The sequence below is a fragment of the Prionailurus viverrinus genome, chromosome C2, assembly GCF_022837055.1.
Source record: "Prionailurus viverrinus isolate Anna chromosome C2, UM_Priviv_1.0, whole genome shotgun sequence".
In the NCBI taxonomy this organism is placed as follows: Eukaryota; Metazoa; Chordata; class Mammalia; order Carnivora; family Felidae; genus Prionailurus; species Prionailurus viverrinus.
This window is the reverse complement of record NC_062569.1, coordinates 87,517,085-87,537,238: the sequence shown is the minus strand read 5'-3', so window position 1 is coordinate 87,537,238 and position 20,154 is coordinate 87,517,085. Positions and strand designations below refer to the sequence as shown.

General features: G+C 36.6%; 1 protein-coding gene across 1 annotated transcript in view; it reads right to left on the bottom strand.

The window, feature by feature from the left end:
* Positions 1 to 20,154, bottom strand: part of UBXN7 (UBX domain protein 7) — a 59,540-nt gene that overhangs the window by 8,676 nt on the left and 30,710 nt on the right. The window contains exons 4-10 of the mRNA XM_047875406.1: positions 19,236 to 19,301; positions 15,587 to 15,699; positions 9,592 to 9,738; positions 8,250 to 8,340; positions 7,256 to 7,383; positions 498 to 891; positions 278 to 357 (exon numbers count right to left, since the gene is read on the bottom strand). Of these exons, the coding sequence (XP_047731362.1) occupies positions 278 to 357; positions 498 to 891; positions 7,256 to 7,383; positions 8,250 to 8,340; positions 9,592 to 9,738; positions 15,587 to 15,699; positions 19,236 to 19,301 (1,019 nt within the window). The remainder of the gene's footprint in view (positions 1 to 277; positions 358 to 497; positions 892 to 7,255; positions 7,384 to 8,249; positions 8,341 to 9,591; positions 9,739 to 15,586; positions 15,700 to 19,235; positions 19,302 to 20,154) is intronic.

Genomic DNA, 20,154 nt, shown 5'->3' with positions numbered 1-20,154 from the left:
AATAACCACCCCACTCCCCTTTGCTAGGTAATAACTTCAGCTGGGTTTCTATCCCATGCAGCCACGAACAGAAAATCCTTGACTGGATAGACCCTTATGTAACTTGCCTAAGATAATTCAAGAAGGTAATAAAATACTTAGAATTAAGATTCACTACAGTAAGTTTTCAATTAGGGGCCAAACTAAATACCATCTATTTCAAAGACTCATAAAGCCAATTATGCCAATTAATTCGTTTCTCTGCTTCAAGTAAACACTTCCAATTAGATATACTTACCAGCAGTTTAGCTTGCTCTGGAAGAGTGATCTGTTCCCTTTTTCCATCTGGATACCGCAACATCAACTGTGCTTTTGGTCCTAAAGAAAGGGTTTAAAAAAAAAAAAAAAAAAAAAAAAAAGATACAACAGCTTAAGACAGAAGACTAATGTAAACAAATACATAAACCCCTCCAGTAACATTCAAGTTGTAAGTAAAGCAGGTCTAGAATGTAACTCACCATTTACATCTATGCCCTCCACTATTCCATCTGATTTTTCAGGTGACATCTCTAGTATTTCTGAATCCATGGCTGGCAATCCTTGGTGGTTTGTGGCTGTTCCAGGCTCAGTTCTGGCTGGGGGCTCAGTCAGTGGCCTTCTATTCTCCTCTTTTCTATGCCCCAAATCTTTATGGGGAGATTTTCTGGACTTGGCAAGATTCTCTATCTCCTCTTCTTCATCAGAGCCACAAACGGATATGAACTCCTCACTGCCAGAAAAAAGTTCAGATTCAGATTCTTCATCTGAGCGGCTATCCTGTTTTGTCTGTGTTGAATCAAAGTGTGTCTCTTGCAAGGAGGCTCTGATGGCAGCTTCTAGCTGGCTGTCTTCACTTGCATCTATAAGGCTCTCCTGCAAGTTGCAGTCATAAAACATGGGTGGAAAGAAAAAGAAAACAGTTAAACCCAAAAATAGATAAAGTCAAACAGGACATGAGAAATATAACAGCTTGCCAATATTATTTCCTGCTGAATGTTTCTCTTTACTAAATTTTAAGCTATTTAAGTGCAACAACTTTGTCTTACACAGCCAAGATGGAATGTATATTTTAAAAACAAAAATAAAACTGTGCTACGACCTGCCACAACGGTGCTGCAAGCACAAGTTTTCTTTACATCAAAATTAACAAAATCAAGAAAACGGTTTATTCCTGGCCCAGAAAAATACAAGAATTAAGGTTTTAAATATAAAACCAAACACTAGTTTTTAAAATAGTCAATACAGAAAAGGATGTCTACCTTGCTCCTTACTATATTCTTCAACTAGTACTGCTCTGACACAGAGAGGATAACAACAACTCGGTAATCACCATTTTGCAAAAAATCTAACAGATCTGTAACATTCAAACCAAAATAAAACAGCATATAATAAATAGGGAAAAACAACAATTATATTTTCCCAAGCTTAATTACAATGAAGGTTTTCATTGTGATCATGAGAAAAGCAAATTCCAACAGTTTTCCACTAGGTAAAGTTCTGTCACAAGTATCACTAAACTGATTAAGTTACAAAATATGGGTTTTTTTGAATGGAACTTATTTAGATCCTAACTCAAATCATTAAAAAAAATTTTGTAAGTTAACAAAATTTTGTAAATGTTGTAAGCTGAACAGTAGACATCTCCTGATATTAAAGAATTGCTGTTGGGGCGCCTGGGTGGCGCAGTCGGTTAAGCGTCCGACTTCAGCCAGGTCACGATCTCGCGGTCCGTGAGTTCGAGCCCCACGTCGGGCTCTGGGCTGATGGCTCAGAGCTTGGAGCCTGTTTCTGATTCTGTGTCTCCCTCTCTCTCTGCCCCTCCCCTGTTCATGCTCTATCTCTCTCTGTCCCAAAAATAAAAAAATAAACGTTGAAAAAAAAAAAATTTAAAAAAAAAAAAAAATAAAAATAAAAAAAAAAGAATTGCTGTTAATTAAGGACGTGTTACTGGCATTGTGATTGTGTTTCAAAAAAATAAAGAGCCTTTATTTTTTTTGTGGTTTTTTTTTCTTTTTTTGTTTTTTAACAGTCTTTACCTTTTAAAGATACATGCCAAAGCATTAATGAATAGAAAATGAATTCTTAGATTTATTTCAAAATAATGTGAATAGGATGGAATATAAATGAAACAAGACTGGCCACATGCAATAATTACTGAAATTAGTTAATGGATACATACAGGCTCAATAAACTCCTACTTATGAATATGCTTAAAATTTTCCACAATAAAAAGGCAAAAAATATATGGGTCAATAACAAAAAACTAAAGGAACCTCATTTTGGCTTTTGTATCATATAGCAAAAAAAAATTAAATCATATAGCAAAAAAAAAATAAGGAAAAAATGTTGAATAAACTTAAGGCTAAGCTACCACCAAAAAAAGGGTAAGTATGTGACCTGCAATGGCTTTGAAGTGGATTGCAGGTTCATAATAATGACGGTGCACAGCATGCAGTTTGATTTTAAAGACTGTCTAACATGGCAGACACTACAGACTTCCTATCCAATATCCATTCTCCTTTCTTTCTTTACTTACAGAATCCTAATCATGTCTAAGAAAGAAAGCACACCCAGCTAAAAAATTCCATTTATCAATTTCCCTTTCAGCTAGAAAAAAATTGTGATATGGAGCTAGAGAAGCACTTACAGAGAAATTACAGAACTCAACACACATAATAGAAAAGTCTGAAATTAATGACTAAGTTTTCATCTTAAATTAAAAAAGTACCCACACAGAAAATGAAATTAAATCCAAACAGCAGAGAAGGAAAGAGAAAGAACAAAAATCAACAACCTAGAAAACAAAAGAAAAATTATTAAAACCAAAAGCTGGTTGTTTAAAATCAGTTAAACTGATAAGCCTCTAATCAGATTGTCAGGAAAAAGAAACCACAAATTACCAGTAACAGGGGATTAATAACAATCACTATAGATGCTACAGGCATTAAAGAGAATAACAAGGAAATATAATGGACAGCTTTATGTCAATATATTCAACACCTCAGATAAAACGGACAAAGCCCTGGAAAGACAAAACCTACTAAAAAGCTCATTAAAGAAGTAGTAGATACTTGAGTAGTCCTATATCTATTAATAAGTTGAATCTGTAGTTTAAAACTTCCCACAAAGACTCCAGACCCAGGTGGCTTTATTGGTGAATGTCATCAAACAATAAGGAAGAAATAAAATCAATTTTACACAAATTCTTCCTGAAAACAGAAGCAGGAAAAAACACTTCCCAATTCATCAAAAGGCCAGCATTAACCTAATACCAAAACCAAAAGAAGGCATTACAAGGAAGACAAATGACAAAGAAACTATAAACCAATATTCCTCGTGAACATATAGACCCAAGAATTCTTGACAGAATTTTAGCAAATCAACTGTATCCATAAGAAACATATAGCTAACATCAAAGTTAATGGTAAAAGAGTGAATACTTCACCCCTACACCAGAAGCAAGTTAAGGATGTCTAATCTGACTACTTCTATCTATCTTTGTATTGGAGGTCCTAGTTAAGAAAAAGAAAAGGCATAGAGATTGGAAAGGAGGAAGTAAAATAAGTCTTTATTTGTTGACGACATGACCATCTATATATATATATAAAAAATTCTAGGGGCGCCTGGGTGGCTCAGTCAGTTGAGTGTCTGACTTCGGCTCAGGTCATGATCTCGCAGTTCACGTCGGGCTCTGTGCTGACAGCTCAGAGCCTGGAGCCTGCTTCAGATTCTGTGTCCTCCTCTCTCTCCGCCCCACCCCTGCTTGTGCTCTGTCTCTGTCTTTCAAAAACGAATAAACATTAAAAAAAAAATTCTAAGGGATCTACAAAAAAGCTACTAGAACTAGTAAGTAAATTTAGGAAGGCTGCAGCCTACAAGGTCAATATACAAAAACTGTAAAATATTGTTCAGAGAAATTTAAGACTTAAATAAATGGAGAGATACATGTTCATGGACCTGAATACTCAATATTGTCAAGATGTCAATTCTCTCCAAAATGATCCATAAAGCAATGCAAATCCAATCAAAATCCCAGCAGCTTCCCTTGCTAAAAGGCAACCAATAGGGGCGCCTGGGTGGCGCAGTCGGTTAAGCGTCCGACTTCAGCCAGGTCACGATCTCGCGGTCTGTGAGTTCGAGCCCCGCGTCGGGCTCTGGGCGGATGGCTCAGAGCCTGGAGCCTGTTTCCGATTCTGTGTCTCCCTCTCTCTCTGCCCCTCCCCCGTTCATGCTCTGTCTCTCTCTGTCCCAAAAATAAATAAACATTGAAAAAAAAAATTAAAAAGGCAACCAATAGAATGGGAGAAGATATTGCAAATGACATACTGGATAAAGGGTATTCAAAGTCTATAAAGAACTTAACAAACTCAACACCCAAAAAAACAAATAATCTAGTGAAGAAATGGGCAGAGGACATGAAATAGACACTCTTCCAAAGAAGACATCTGGATGGCTTACAGACACATGAGAAGATGCTCAATATCACTCATCATCAGGGAAATATAAATCAAAATCACAATGAGATACAACCTTATACCTGTCAGAGTGGCTAAAATTAACAACTCAGGGAACAACAGAAATTAGTGAGGATGCAGAGAAAGGGGAACACTTTTACACTGTTGGTGGGAATGCAAACTGGTGCAGCCCACTCTAGAATAGTATGGAGGTTCCTCAAAAAATTTAAAAAAACAAAGTGACAAACTGATTCTAAAACTTATGTGGGAACACGAAGGATCTGAAATAACCAAACAACTATAAAGAAGAATAAAGTTGGAGAACTTACACCATGCAATTTCGAGATTTACTAAGCTACTATCACTAAGACAGAGAAAAGTGGTGTAGAGAAAGACATAACATAATCACTGGAAGGAAGAGTCCATAAACCCACACATATATATGACCATTTTTTGACAAAGGTGCAAAGGGCAATTCAATGGAGAAAGGATAATATTTTCAACAAATGGTGCTGGAACAAGTGTACAGCCATATGCAGACAGACAAAAAGCTCCAACTCAACCCTATCCTGACACCATATACAAAAATTCATTCAAAATGGATCACTGACTTAAGAGCTAAAAATAAAAAAAACATGGGATAAAATCTTGGGTTAGGCTAAGATTTCTTAGATAAGAGACAAAAGCACAAAGTATAAACGCTGATAAACTGGATTTCATGAAAAATTTAAAATTTGCTCTTCAAGGGGTGCCTGGGTGGCTCAGTCGGTTAAGCATCTGACTTCGGCTCTGGTTATGATGTCGCGGTTCATGGATTTGAGACCCACACTGGGCTCTGTGCTGACAGCTCAGAGCCCGGAGTCTGCTTCAGGTTCTGGGTCTCCCTCTCTCTCTGCCCCTCCCCCACTCATGCTCTGTCTCTCTCCCTCAAAAATAAATAAAAACATTAAAAAAATTTTTTAAAAAGCTGTAACTTTTTTTATACCTGGCTGGCTCAGTTGGTAGAGCATGCGACTCTTGATCTCAGGGCTGAGAGTTTGAGCCCCACATTTGGTATAGAGATTAAAAATAAAATCTTTTTTTTTTTTTAAATAGCTGTAACTTTTCAAAAATAAAATAAAGGCTAACTTATTACAAACATAAAAGCAAATAGATATGCCCACATGACATGCATGGCTTTGACTGCAGATAATAACACTCTGTACCATGTATGTTGATTTTAAAGAATGGCACTATATCAGACACTACTAGTTTCCTATCTCATATCCAGTCTTCTTTGCTTTCTTAACAGGACCTTAATTGTATTTGTGCAAGAAAATATGTCCAGCTAAAATGAGCCGAACTCTTATCTGTATCTGTTTACTTTTGTACAGAGGCACTACCCCCATCTTCCTTGTCCATGCTTGGATATAATGCCTGGGAGCAGAGCATCTATATTGTGATTGTACGAACAAGCCAACAGTAAGGATGGGGGGATGGGAGGGAGGAAGAGGAGAAATCTGGTTTCTTGACATCCACAGAAGTCACATTCTAGACTGCCTGCCTCGACTTCTTGTTGAACAAAGTAGATGTCTTCTTTGTTTAAGTCATTATCTGTTGGTGTTTCTCTTGCACACAGTTGATCAATATTTGTAACATTCATCAAATTGTATCAGAAGTGGGGTCTGAGGTACTGATCACCCAAATCATCCCTATGGATTTGTCCAATGTTATGGTCCCATTCTTTCCCACTAAACGTCTTACTTTTTTCATAAGAGACCTGGTGAAGTTGTTAACTTAATTTATGTTGTTGTAATTCAGCAACTCACAAGCTCAGGCTCTGGTTTTTGAAAATATCAGCCTTAGGTATGACTGCAAAAGATAAGAAACTCTCTCAGGGCAATTATAAAGACTCTTTGGGGTTTTTTTTGCCTTAAAAAAGAATTCTACCTAAGCAAAACTTCTCAGAATAATGAAAAAAACAAAAAAAGTTGAAACAATGTTTTAGTTTTGTACTACTGTATCTACCTCAATAAAAATTTTCTAGGGGGGGGGGGGGGAAGAATTCTATACCACCCCTTGGCAAGCACGCATACCATTCTGTGCCTGTGTGCTTTATTCTAGGTGATAAACTTAAGGAACAGTTTCATAACTGCATTATATGGACTGCTAAAGTCATATCCTCTAAAACTAATTTTATTCTCACTGCCATCAAACCCAAATAGCTCCTACCACCAAATGAGAGTCCCATTGTCTCTGAAGGTCTCTTACTCACCACCAATCTTGACTTCAATTATCAAACAGGTCTGCCTCATAATAGCGTATTATAGAAATTAAGTACAGAAATAATCTCTGGGTGGGCCAGGGAGCCAGACCCCAAAGCTATATAACCAGTACTAATGTCCAGCTACACTATGAAAGCTGTCTAGGAAAAATACCATTTCTACTGTTGCTTAGACTTGGATACCAAAAGGCCTGACATGCTACCCCTGAAGAAGTGGATAGCTTGCCGTTATCAGTTCTCCTACCTACCGGTACACATTCACACTGTTTATTTCTAAATCCAGGTCTCCGGTCACATGCCCTTACCCTAACTGCAAAGGAGACTAGGAATATGAATCTTATAATCTCACTGAGAAGATAGGACACCTATGTGGGAAATTATCAAAATATAAGGAGGGTGTCTAAGATGTGCAGCCACAGACTTTAACTTTTACATTATTACCTTTACTCAAACATTTTACACAAGATATTTATATGCAATTACACTTAATTGCCCATCACCACTTCTCAGTCATACTTACTGAACGGGCACATTTTTTGGGGGGACTGCTAGAAAGTCCATCCAGTTGCCCATGTTCACCCAGAAATCCTGTCACTTGGTCCAAGAAAGAAGATACATCTAATTGGTGCCACTCTACTAGCTTCTGACCTAAAAATTAAAAACCAGGGTATATAATAAAATCAATACTCTTTCTGAATATTCTCATTAAATATTTCTTTTGGTATATGCATAATTAAATTATTGGGAACACACTCCACCCCTCACCAGCCTAAGTTACATAGTATGTTCATAAACTAGAGGATACATTAATTATAATCAACCTAAGCGATTCCTGGCCATCATGACAGAGCAGCTACTTTACCTGCTGATATCATTAACTGCCATTTAGGAAGAGGTTCAGACAAAGCAGTATCCGTATGAAACTCAAATTAATAATAAAACTAACTCTACCCTCTGCTTCTCTGATGGGATTACAACAGCCACTGAACAATCTTAATATTTTAATGATAGAAAACCAAAGGAGATTCCTTATAAAATAACAAGAAAGAAAAAGTTATTCTTTCAAAGGACAAAACTATACAAAAATATAAAAATACTCCCATCTCCCAAAGTTACCAGAAACAGACTCCTAAATATATACTTCATAGATATTTAAATATTTCTCACGGACATGAACAAAAACCCTTCATCTAAAGTATTACAAATAATTCTCGGGATGCGTGGGTGGCTCAGTCGGTTAAGCATCGACTCCTGATTTTGGTTCAGGCCACGATCTCACAGTCCAGGGATAGAGCCCTGTGTAGAGCTCTGCACTACAGTGCAGAGCCCACTTGGGATTCTCTCTCTCTCTGCCCCTCCCCTGCTCATGCTCTCTCTCTCTCTCTCAAAATAAATAAATAAACATAAAAAAACAAATAATTCTGAAACTGGATCCAAGTCAAATATTAAAGGTCAATTATTTAGATAAGTGAAAGAGAAATAAGTTAAAGGCTGTAAGCGGACATAAATCTTACCTGTCCGTGGATCCAAGATAGAAACATAGGGGAAATCCCCTAGCTTATAAAACTGTATGTATCTCTGACCTTCTTCACTGTCGTGATAAACCTGTTAAGTCATAGATATTAAAAAAAAGTGTCAACTATATCTTTGTTAAATATACCAACAGCAATTAATTATCCAAATACACCTTTGGTATATGTTAGATTTTCACTCCTTAGATAATTAAAGCCATCTGATTTGAACTCCCTCAACTTCCTGCCTTCAATGCCTCTGGAAACTTGTATAAACATATCACTCTGTTCTTTCTCTCTTCCCAGTTCAGAAGAGGTATTGCCCTTCCTGTTGTTATCTGTCCATTTATGTCATTCCTGACTTTCAACCATATACATCTTAATAAATCACAATGTACTATATATTATATGGTTCAAGTGCCTGGCATAATGCTAGGCAAAGAGATAATCAACAGGTGCTGAATAAAAGGTTACCATTCAGAAAAATCATGTTGAATTTAGGGGCCTATAACACACGAGAACAGGCAAATCAATAGCATATCTTGCATTGGGAAAAGAATTAAGTTCATTCAGAAGTTTTTATTTTCAATTTATTTTTCATAAAATAAAAGACCAGAGCAAGATCATCTAACCTTAGCTTGGATCATTTATATAAAAAGAAACTAGAACCAGTAAGACCCTAAGTGATAAATGTAAGGACACACAGATGGGAGTATCAAACTCAAGCTAAAATCTAGGCCTTAGTCAAATGTTTTTCCATTACTTCAAGAACTTCTATATCAGTACTGTCAATTATAGTAGCCACTAGAACATGTGGTATTGAAGCACTTGAAATGTGGCTAGTCAGATACTGGTTAAATATAAAATACACACCAGATCTTAAAGACTTAACACCAAAAAACAAACAAACACCACCACTTCATATTTTAATATTAGTTTTATATGAGAGAATGTGACTTTATAAAAATATATTAAAATTAATTCCACTTATTTCTTTTGACCTTTTTAAATGTGGCTACTGGAAAAATTACTTATGTAGCTCACATTATATTTCTGTTGAATAGTATAGTTGTACATTCTATTGAAATATATCAACTCTTCTGAGATATAAATACTACATGGCTTACATGGGTTGGTTCTTTTTCCTCCTTCCCTTAGGAGTTCTTCATTGCTGACCTTATTTTCACTTGTCCTTACTACTTCAGCCATTATGGGTAGTTTTACTTTTTCATATATCACAATTTAACTGTTAATTTTTTTCCCATTTTATAACCTACTGCCTCCTCCCCAACATCTCATACTACAATAGTAAAATACTACAAAAATTTTGATTAATTCTCCTCACCTGCCAGAAAATGAAATGTTCCCGGATAATATTCTTCACAGCTTCATTGCTCCACACATCACGGTTGAGGCACTGGCATGCAAAGTCTTGTACATTTTGAATGTTTATCATTAGCCACTTATTTTGCATCTGGCCACACTCTTTGGCCTGTAAAGTTATATAACATTTGTCAGAAACACTTTCTATTTGGTAACTGATATGTTTCAGAATTCAGAAGCTGTCCTCATATAAATACAAAATTTTTTCTCAAATATGACATCTAGAGTTTTCAGTATCTATACATTAATTTGAGTATATGTATGTAGTTACAAGGTTCATTTTCAAGCATTTTTCAAATTTAAATGAACTGCTTTTCATTTATACACTGTTATTATTCTAATGGCTAGATTTTTTTGTACATTAAACATCTTTACCTAAAAAAGATTCCACAAACTAGGTCAAAAAATCATGTAATCCTATCATATCGTCTCTTCCAATCCCTATCCACAAATATCTCTCCTTTTAAACAAATGTAAGCAGTATGTGTCTATTGCTATTTTATAGAACTACCCTAGACATTTCAGTAAAAGCTGTTGAGGGTTTCTTCTCTTGGGGTTATTATTCCTAAGAATGGGTTTCAAAAATGAGATCACAGGATCACAGACTATTTCAGAATGATCTCCAAGACTCCCCAATGTATAATACAAATATCAATCATGAGTATGTACTTTTTGCCTCACAGTTCCTCATTATCACAAAGACCTAAGAAATGTTGATGAACAGGAAAAGAATGGCACAAAAGCAAATGAGCAAATGCTACCTCAAACCTCTGCACAGGAAGTGAAATGAAAGCCATAGTTTTGAATAATTTTGTCCTGGAACAATATTCTTTTCCTAATCAATTTGACATGGGAAAATCTTAAGAATCAATGGGGCGCCTGGGTGGCGCAGTCGGTTAAGCGTCCGACTTCAGCCAGGTCACGATCTCGCGGTCCGTGAGTTCGAGCCCTGCGTCAGGCTCTGGGCTGATGGCTCGGAGCCTGGAGCCTGTTTCTGATGCTGTGTCTCCCTCTCTCTCTCTGCCCCTCCCCCGTTCATTCTCTGTTTCTCTGTCCCAAAAATAAATAAAAAACGTGGAAAAAAAAATTTTTTTAAAAAAAGAATCAATTAACTCAGATTAATAACAATTGAAAAACATCACATTTTGAAAGTATCATAAAATGCAAAACTAAGAATATCTTCTGTTTTAAGGTTTATGCAATCTTGAAAATACTATTATCCTATTGTTTTGTATGAATCCCCCAGAGAAAATCATTTTCTAATATTCACTACTGATTCCACAAGTGAAAACCCAAGTTCTAAAAAGAATTATCCATGTATTTGAGTCAGAAAGCTGTATTCAAAGGCGTAAAGTATATAAATATAATAACTCCTTGCTCCTAGGATGTAGTAGTGCCCCCACTTACTTCCTTACCTATAGCATGCATACAGATTTCATAAATGAGTAGTAAGTATACTGTTTTAATGGAAGAAAAACTATTTGAGAATAAAGAAAAAATTAACACACAAGGTAAATTTACATCTGCCTCGACTACAGCACTTGACAAGGAAAAAAATGTGTAACGTCAAAAATAATAAAAGTCCAGGGGAGCCTGGGTGGCTCAGTCGGTTAAGCATCCGATCTCAGGTCAGGTCATCACAGCATGGTTCATGGGTTTGAGCCCACGTCAGGCTCTCTGCTGTCAGTGCAGAGCCTGCTTTGGATCCTCTGCCTCCCTCTCTCTGTCTCTGTCCCTCCCCAGCTCGTGTGCTCTCTCTCAAAAATAAATTTTAAAAAGCTCAGAGTTTAAAAATGATGCATTCATTTGATTTCTATTTTTTAAAAATTCATTCATTCACATTCATGCTTTCATTAGTTCAGATTCATTCATTCACCAAGTATTTGAGTATCTACTATGTTTCAGGTACAGTTATGGATGGTGGGTTATAGTAGTTACCAAAACACAAAAACCCCTGCCTTCTTGAAGCTTACATGGGGCAAAACCTTATACCAGCAAAAACATCTGAAGATCTATTAAGAAACTACTGCTAGAAGGAAGGAACCACAGAAGATACAAATTTCATGCAAAGCAACATCTGGACTAACTATAAGAGAGTCTTAACACAATCTCACTTAGTATACAAATTATATGAGTCAAGGGCTAGAGGTGTAAGTGGACCATGGGACAATGATGAATCTTCCCTCTTGGAATCTATTAGGCTGTTCTGAGTCAATATTTAAAAGCCATTACAGGGAGACGCAAGGGTAAATATGGCTACACCAAATAGGTATGTGATGGGATTTATCATGACAAGGGGGAAACAGCAAAGACTAACCTCTCTCTCAGTCCCAGACAGATCAGGAAAGTATGAAAAACAAGGATATAGAGGAAATATATATATATATATATATATATATAACACTAAGAAGGAATATACACAGTACTTTTTTATGGAAATGCTAATTATTTTTATTCACATTTATAGCAAGTACTTTTGAAATTACTCTTAGTAATTAGGACTAGGTGCATGTGTAACTGAATGGCAACTTTAACAAATATGCATTAAGGAATATGAGGGAAATTGTTCTGACTCTTTCTGTACAATGTACTCCAGATTATGCCATTCAATCATTTGACACAGATTTAATGAGGGCCAACCTTGTACCAGAAACTCTCCCAGGCACTGTGGAACAGTAAATAAAACAAAGTCCCTGTGTTCATGGAACTTATGGGCTAGTGGAGAAATAAGAAAACCTAAGAAATGTTCCGTTGCCCAGGACAGATCATTCATTCTAAGTGCTATGCTCACTCAGTTCCAGCTACACAGGTTTTCTTGGCTGTATCAGAAATAGGCCTAGATATTTCCAATATCAGTACCTTTACACTTGACTATTTTGTCTGCTCTTCCCTTGGATATTCCTATGATTCATAGTCCTTCACTCTATTCAGACTTCTACCAAATCTCATCCTTTCATAATCTTCCCTGATCTTACTATCTAAAATAGTTCTGTTCTATCACAATTATAGACATATGTGAAACTTATGAAATCAACCTTGCTTTTAATTTCCATTAACAACACTTGTACCTTTAAAAAAAAAAAGTTTATTTATTTATTTGGGGGGGGGGGAGAGGGAGGGAGGGAGGGAGAGAGAGAGAGAGAGAGAGAGAGAGAGAGAGAGAGAGAATGAATCCCAAGCAGGCTCCGCATGCATGGTCAGAGCAGAGCCCAATGCAGGGCTTGATCCCATGAATTGTCAGATCAGGGCCTGAGCCAAAATCAGGAGTTAAGACACTTAATCAATTGAGCCACCCAGGCACTGACAGTGCAGAGCCTGCTCGGGATTCTCTCTCCCTGCCCCTCTCTTGCTTGTATGCACACATGCATGCGTGCTCCCTCAAAAATAAACATTAAAAAAAAAAAATAGCCCTCTCTCCTTCCCTTATTCTATTTTTCTTTCTCCCAGCAACTATTATAACCTGAAATTTTTCTTCCTCTCTCCCTCCCTTTCTGCCTCTCTCTCTATATATATACATACATACCAAACACACATATAAAATATATATACACTAAATATATGTTATATATTATGTTTTTTATTTGTTTATAGTCTGTTTCTCCCCCTAGATTATAAACTCTTTGATGGCAAGAACTCTGTAGAGCTTGTTTATCACTATCTCCCTATGGCAGAAACTGCGTATAGGTACCAAATACCCATTTTCCCCTTCTCCCTCTTAGTAACAGAGGCTCCAATTTTTGCTAAGCATCTGGATTTCCTAGTGTCTCTTATAGCTATGTGTGGCTATGTTGTTGAGTTCTGCTTAATGGGATGTGAACAGAAGTGATATGTACAACTTTTAGGTTGTGCCTTTCAAGGGAAAAAGTGTGCCCCTTCCCCCCCTTCATGCTGGCTGGAAAGCAAACAAGGTGGTGAGCCATCTTGAATCATATGAACAGAAGCAAGCAAGACCTAGGAAACAACAGTGAAATACAGAAAAAAACTCCACTCCTAGTAACTTTATATAGCAGAACCACTAACAATCTGGACTTCTATCTTGTTTTAAGCTGTTTTTTTTCTTCCTGGTCTCTCTCATATGCCGTCAAATCTTTATCCCAACAAATATAATCCCCATTACCTAGAACAAGACCTTATAATAGAAGGCTTTGATAAATAGTTACTGAGTAAACAAGTGAATTAATCAGTTTCTCATTTGGTTAGCATGAACCAGAACACCTGAACATACTCTACCTCTAGTTACACTAAGAAAGTCCAGTTTCTAAACCTGTAAAACTGTAGCTCAAATCTACATCTAAAATGGCGCCCAAACCTATGGCTTTTGCCTGAGCAGCAAGAGTGTCCCTCTAATTTTTAACATTCACCTCCTTAATCTTCAGTGACTTAATTTTATATATTACCTCCCTAATTTTTATAAAACTAATGGATTTACCACTAGCCATAATTAAATGCCTACCTTTTGTGGGAGTGTTTATGTCATTTAAAGACTTGTAAACAATAAAGCTTAATATTATCAGTAAATAAAAGATAGACTGCTGCGAATAATATAGGTCATGAAATACAAAGAAAAACAGGTCATATAATAACTTAAAGTGAATCAAACTTCAGAGGACAAGATCAAACAAGATTCACATTTTCCCTCAACGAACAAGCATCAAAGTAACTGCTTTTATCAGCCCAAAGGGATCAAACGAAATCAAACTCAGTTATTTCATTCAGCCCTGAGCAACTCAGAAGCTACTAAAAATGGGAAACATGGCAAAACAAACTCAAGTCCTTTTTGCCTTTTATATTGCTGCTATTCTCTCAATGGCTGAATTATCACCAGAACAGTAGAGAGGATACACAGCTACCATATTAAGATCACAAGGCAAAGAAAGAAAACATCTTTGAGCTGACTAATGAACACCAAAAACTCCCTCAATCAACTCTAGTCTTCTTTACATGACAAAAAGAAATGCTTGTTTAGTCAAATCACCATCAGTTGGATTTTCTGTTACTTGCAGCCAAACACTCTGAGATTTTACAATTCAGAAAATTAAAACTGAAGAATGGGCTTACAGTTAAATTTTTAATCCTGAGTATTTCATTTAGGCCACTACATGAATATGTCAAAGTACAAAATCTTTTTAAAAAATCAAGCATAACTAACTTCCAAATATGTATCTACAAACTTCATTTTTGTGATTATTGTTTGACCCACTTTATCCTAACAGATAAGACTTACCTAAAATTTAAGTGATTTACATCTATGGAAATGCTATTCTGATTCAAAAGAGCATTAACATGCTAGTCAACACACAAAAGCAGCTGTTTGAACACTTTAAGAGAAGGGTATTTAAAATCCTAACTAAACTCATTTGTTTAACAAATACTATGTTTCTATAAAATACCATAAACTGGGTCTCAATGATTACCAAAATAAAAAGAAACATGTTACCCCTGCCCTCATTAAGCTTATAATTTAGCAGACAATCAAATAAACCTGCTCTGGAAAGTTTTTCTTTGGCGTTAGCCAAATTAAAACCAAGAACTGAGGGAGAATATATTCTGCAACTACATAGATACTCTTTTAAAATACAGTAAGATTCCCATAGAAATATGGGCAAAAGACCTAAAATTCACAAATGGCTAATAAACACAGGCACACTAGTCTCAGTACTAATCAAAGATACACACAAACTAAAACACATTAAGATTTTTTTCAAAAGCTACCAAAATGGCAAAGATTCTAAAGTGATACCACACAAGGGTAATAAAAGGATTTTTATCAAATCATCTCATTTACTGCTGGCATAAATATAAATCATGTAAACTTTTAGGTATCTCACACTTGTGTCATACTTATTAAGATGCCGATTCTCTATAGGCTGGAAACTTTTTTGTTCTTAGAAAGAAAAAAATGGCATTGAAAATGCAAAAGGATTCATACCTAAGGCTTAAAATTTCCAACAACTTACTGTTTCAAAGCTGCCTTTATGCATCAAATCAATGGGTGGCCGGAAAAGATCTGCAAGGGTAGTCAGTTTCTTATCTATTGCTCCTCCATTTCTTAATTCCTGTTCTTGCCGAACTGCAGCACAGGAGGATAAGGAAATTTCAGTTAGCCAGAAAATAAAAGCCGTGCATCCAGAAATATAAAAAACATGCATCAACTGCAAGAATTACTGAACAACATGCCTGACCCCAAATGCAAATATCTAATGCTGATTCTAAAAACAAACAAACCCCAAAACAAAGCAAGGTGGGGAGGGAGTCTTAAGACTTAGCTGGTGCCCTCAATCCAAATGTAAGGAAGGATAAAAGCTGAAAATTATAGTAGAGTCACACAATGACAATATTTCCTTTTCATATTCCAAACCAACTTTAGCAGAGGAGAAAACTCCATCTCCATTTATCCAGTTCAATGATCCTAATGTATCTGCCGTTTCTAGCTACATTCCCAATCTTCAAAGATTCTGACAGTAAGAGAACACCACCACCTGTTGTCACCTTCTCCTGGAAGTGCACAGGCTTCCCTGAATGACCAGAGTTAGTCTGGGTTCCCTTTCAACTCTCTCCAAAGTTACAAGGCCTATCTGTGCTTCAGTGAGCTCATTACAAATCAACTACAAAATCAAGCATGGTCTAATAGTTTTTCACATATTCTCTAAACAACTTTCCTTTTAAGATTCCATTGTTGGGGCGCCTGGGTGGCGCAGTCGGTTAAGCGTCCGACTTCAGCCAGGTCACGATCTCGCGGTCTGCGAGTTCGAGCCCCGCGTCCGGCTCTGGGCTGATGGCTCAGAGCCTGGAGCCTGTTTCCCATTCTGTGTCTCCCTCTCTCTCTGCCCCTCCCCCGTTCATGCTCTGTCTCTCTCTGTCCCAAAAATAAATAAACGTTGGAAAAAAAAAAAAAAAAAAAAAGATTCCATTGCTAAATAAGTACTAAATCCTCTAAAAGAATAAGGCCAAGAATCTCATTCTGACTTAACTCCACAGAAAGATATAAACCTATTCCAAAAAAATTATAGCCAAAATGTTAATAGTGGCTGCTTTGGGTGGTGTGGCTTTTTCCTGTTCTGTTTTTCAATACACTACAATAATCCATTTTCATTATGGTCATTCCTTTAAACTGACAGCTATCGGGATTTTTTTTTTTTTGGCCAATTATTCAATTATTGTTTTAAGTTGAAATATAGTTGACACATAATATTCTTTTACTTTAAGGTGTGTAACACAGTGATTCAACAAGTATATACATTACAAAATGCTTACCACTGTAAGTGTAGTTACCTTTGTCACCATACAAATTATTACAGTATTAACTGACTATATTCTCAATGTTGTAGTTTTCATCACCATGACTTTTCTTTTTCTGAGAGAGAGCGAACAAGCGAGAGAGCACACCCACATGCATGAATGCAAGCAGTGGGTTGGGGAGGAAGGGAGAAGATGGAGATCGAGAATCTTAAGCAGGCTCCACGCCCAGCACAGCCCGACATAAGGCTTGATCTCACGACCCTGGGATCATGGCCTGGGCCGAAATCAAGAGTCAGACACTTAATGGACTAAGCCACCCAGGCGCCCCTGTATCTCTTAATCCTCTTCATTTATTTCACCTATCCTCTCACTCACCTTTGGCAACTACCAATTTATTCTCTGCATGCAGGAGTCTCTTTTTGCTTGTTTGTTCATGTTTTTTTTTTAGATTCCACACGTAAGTGAAATCATATGGTATTTGTCTTTCTTTGACTTATTTCACTTAGCATAATATCCTCAAGGTCCATACATGTTGCTATGAATGACAAGGTTTCTTTTTTTTTTTTAATGTTCATTTATTTTTGAAGGAGAGAGAGAGGAGCATGATGGGGGAGGGGCAGAGAGAGAGGGAGACACAGAATCTGAAGCAGGCTCCAGGCTCCGAGCTGTCAGCACAGAGCCCACCACAGGGCTGCAACTCACAAACCGTGAGATCATGATCTGAGTCGAAGTTGGATGCCCACTGAGCCACCCAGGTGCCCCAGTTTCATTCTTGTTTGTGCCTGAGTAATATTCCATTGTGTAATACCGTATCTTCTCTACCCATTCATCTATTGATGGGCACTTAGGTTGCTTCCATATCTTGGCTACTGAAAATAATGTTGCAATAAACACAGGGGTGCATATTTCTTGTTTTCTTAGGATAAATACCAAGAATTGTAATTACTGAGTCATATGGTATTGCTATTTTTAATTTTTTGAGAACCTCCATATTGTTTTCCATATGCTGCACCAATCTACAATCCGATCAACAGTGCACAAGGGTTCCCTATTCTCCACATCTTTGCCAACACTTCTTATTTCTTGCCTATTTGGTACTATCCATTATGACTGATGTGAAGTGAGATATCAAGACCTTGGGGGAAACCACCTTTTTCTTTTATTATAGTCAACATTTAAGTGCTCGTTCAAAAGCTGATTAACTTTGTAAATTACCAGATTTCTTACATTTCTCCATCACTCTTATTATTCTATCATCAGTTAGGTTAGCATTTGGAACAATTCAGCTCAAGGGGAAGTTAGTAACAATCACAGACTGAACTCACAATTTCCTTTTAAAATAAGGTATTTCAGGGGCGCCTGGGTGGCTCAGTCAGTTGGGCGTCCGACTCCCGATTTTGTCTCAGGTCATGTTCTCACAGTTTGTGAGTTCAAGCCCCATGTTGGGCTCTGTGCTGCCAGCACAGAGCCTGCTTGAAATTCTGTCTCTTGCTTTCTCTGCCCCTCCCCTACTTGCTATCTCTCTCTCAAAATAAATAAAAAATAAACATAATAAATACATATATAATAAATAAAACTGAAATGAAATAATAAAATAAAATACAATAAAATACAATAAAATACAATAAAATACAATAAAATAAATTAAGGTGATTTCTGGGATATCTGGGTGGCTTAGTCAGTTGAGCATCCAACTCTTGACTTCAGCTCAGGTCATGATCTCACAGTCATGAAATTGAGCCCCAAGTCAGGCTCTGTGCTCAATGCAAAACATGCTTGGGATGCTCTCCTTCTCTGCCCCTCCCATGCTCTCTCTCTCTAAAATAGTAATAATAAAAAAATAAATAAAAATAAATAAAATAAAATAGTAATAATAAGATAAAATAAAAATATTTTTTAAAAATTTAAGGTGATTCGTGGGGTGCCTGGGTGGCTCAGTCAGTTAAGTGTCCAGCTCTTGATTTCAGCTCAGGTCATGATCCAGGGTCATGAGATCAAGGCCCATGTTGGGCTCTGTGCTAAGCATGGAGGCTGCTTAAGATATTCTCTCTCCCCCTCTCCCTCCCTCCCTCTCTCTCTCTCTCTGCCCCCCCCGCCCCCTCCCCAATTCACACACACTCTCTCTAAAATAATTTTAAAAATAAATAATAAGGTGACTCCTTAGATTAATCTTTTTCCTTTAAAAAAAAAAACAAACAAAAAACAAAAAAAACCTATATAAAACAAACCAAACCAGGATCTTGACTTGTAGCAGAGTGTATGGGTGCTTTTCCAACTTGTGGTTTTCTATGTGGGAGAGTGAGGGGAGAGAACAGAAGAGAGAAGAAGGAGGAAGAGAGAGATAATAAACTGGCCCAAGATACCTACTAGTTTCAGTTTGAAAATCTCGGAAACCATCAAATATTGAACGTGCAGGCCGTCGTCTTTTAGGAGCTTTAGGGGAAAAAAATAAAATTGATACAGAAATTTAAACCTTAATTTTGAAACAACTCTAAAAACTTCCTTATCTGCACATCTTGCTTTAAAACACTCATAGATTTATAAAGGTGTCCTCTTCAAAAACTAAAATATTTTAAAACCTTTAAGTCATTCATATACAAAAACTCAACCATCTTCAGCCCAACCATTTTGTTTTACAAATAAGAAAATTAAGGCCCAGTTAAGAGACTTAACCAAACTTATGTAAAAGACAGGAAGAAAGAAGATTTTGAGGAGGACTCCCCCTGGTGATGAAGCTATATACGTGCTGCAAATATCTAATTTAGGTTAGCCTAAGGAATCGGACTACCCTTTAGTTGACACTTAAGTACCTAACTTCTAATCCCTAATATTATATATTCTTAGTGAGTGGATTCACAGAATTATAAACACCAAAAACATTTTTAATTTTGGAAAAAGTTTTTTTCCAGTTACACAATGGTTTAATGAGAGGAAAGTGAACAGAACCAAGGTCTTCTGATACTCAGTCTAGTGTCTATTACCCAATCCTTAAGTATTTTATAGATGAAGTTTAGAAAGCAATAATAAAAATGTTATCTTCCTATATGCATATGTTCAAATCATTTGCCAGATCATGTATGTGCATTACAATAAACCAGATCATTTATATATAGTAAACAAGGACACTTAACAATTCTTAAAATATGGGTAACAATTATTAAATTGGCTTATGGCATGCTTGGCCAGCATGTAAACAGAACAATGCTTTGCGTTAATAAATGATAAATTGAGCAGTAAGGTTAGATACAAAGTATAAAAGTCCTCCACCCATGTCAAAGCATCTTTC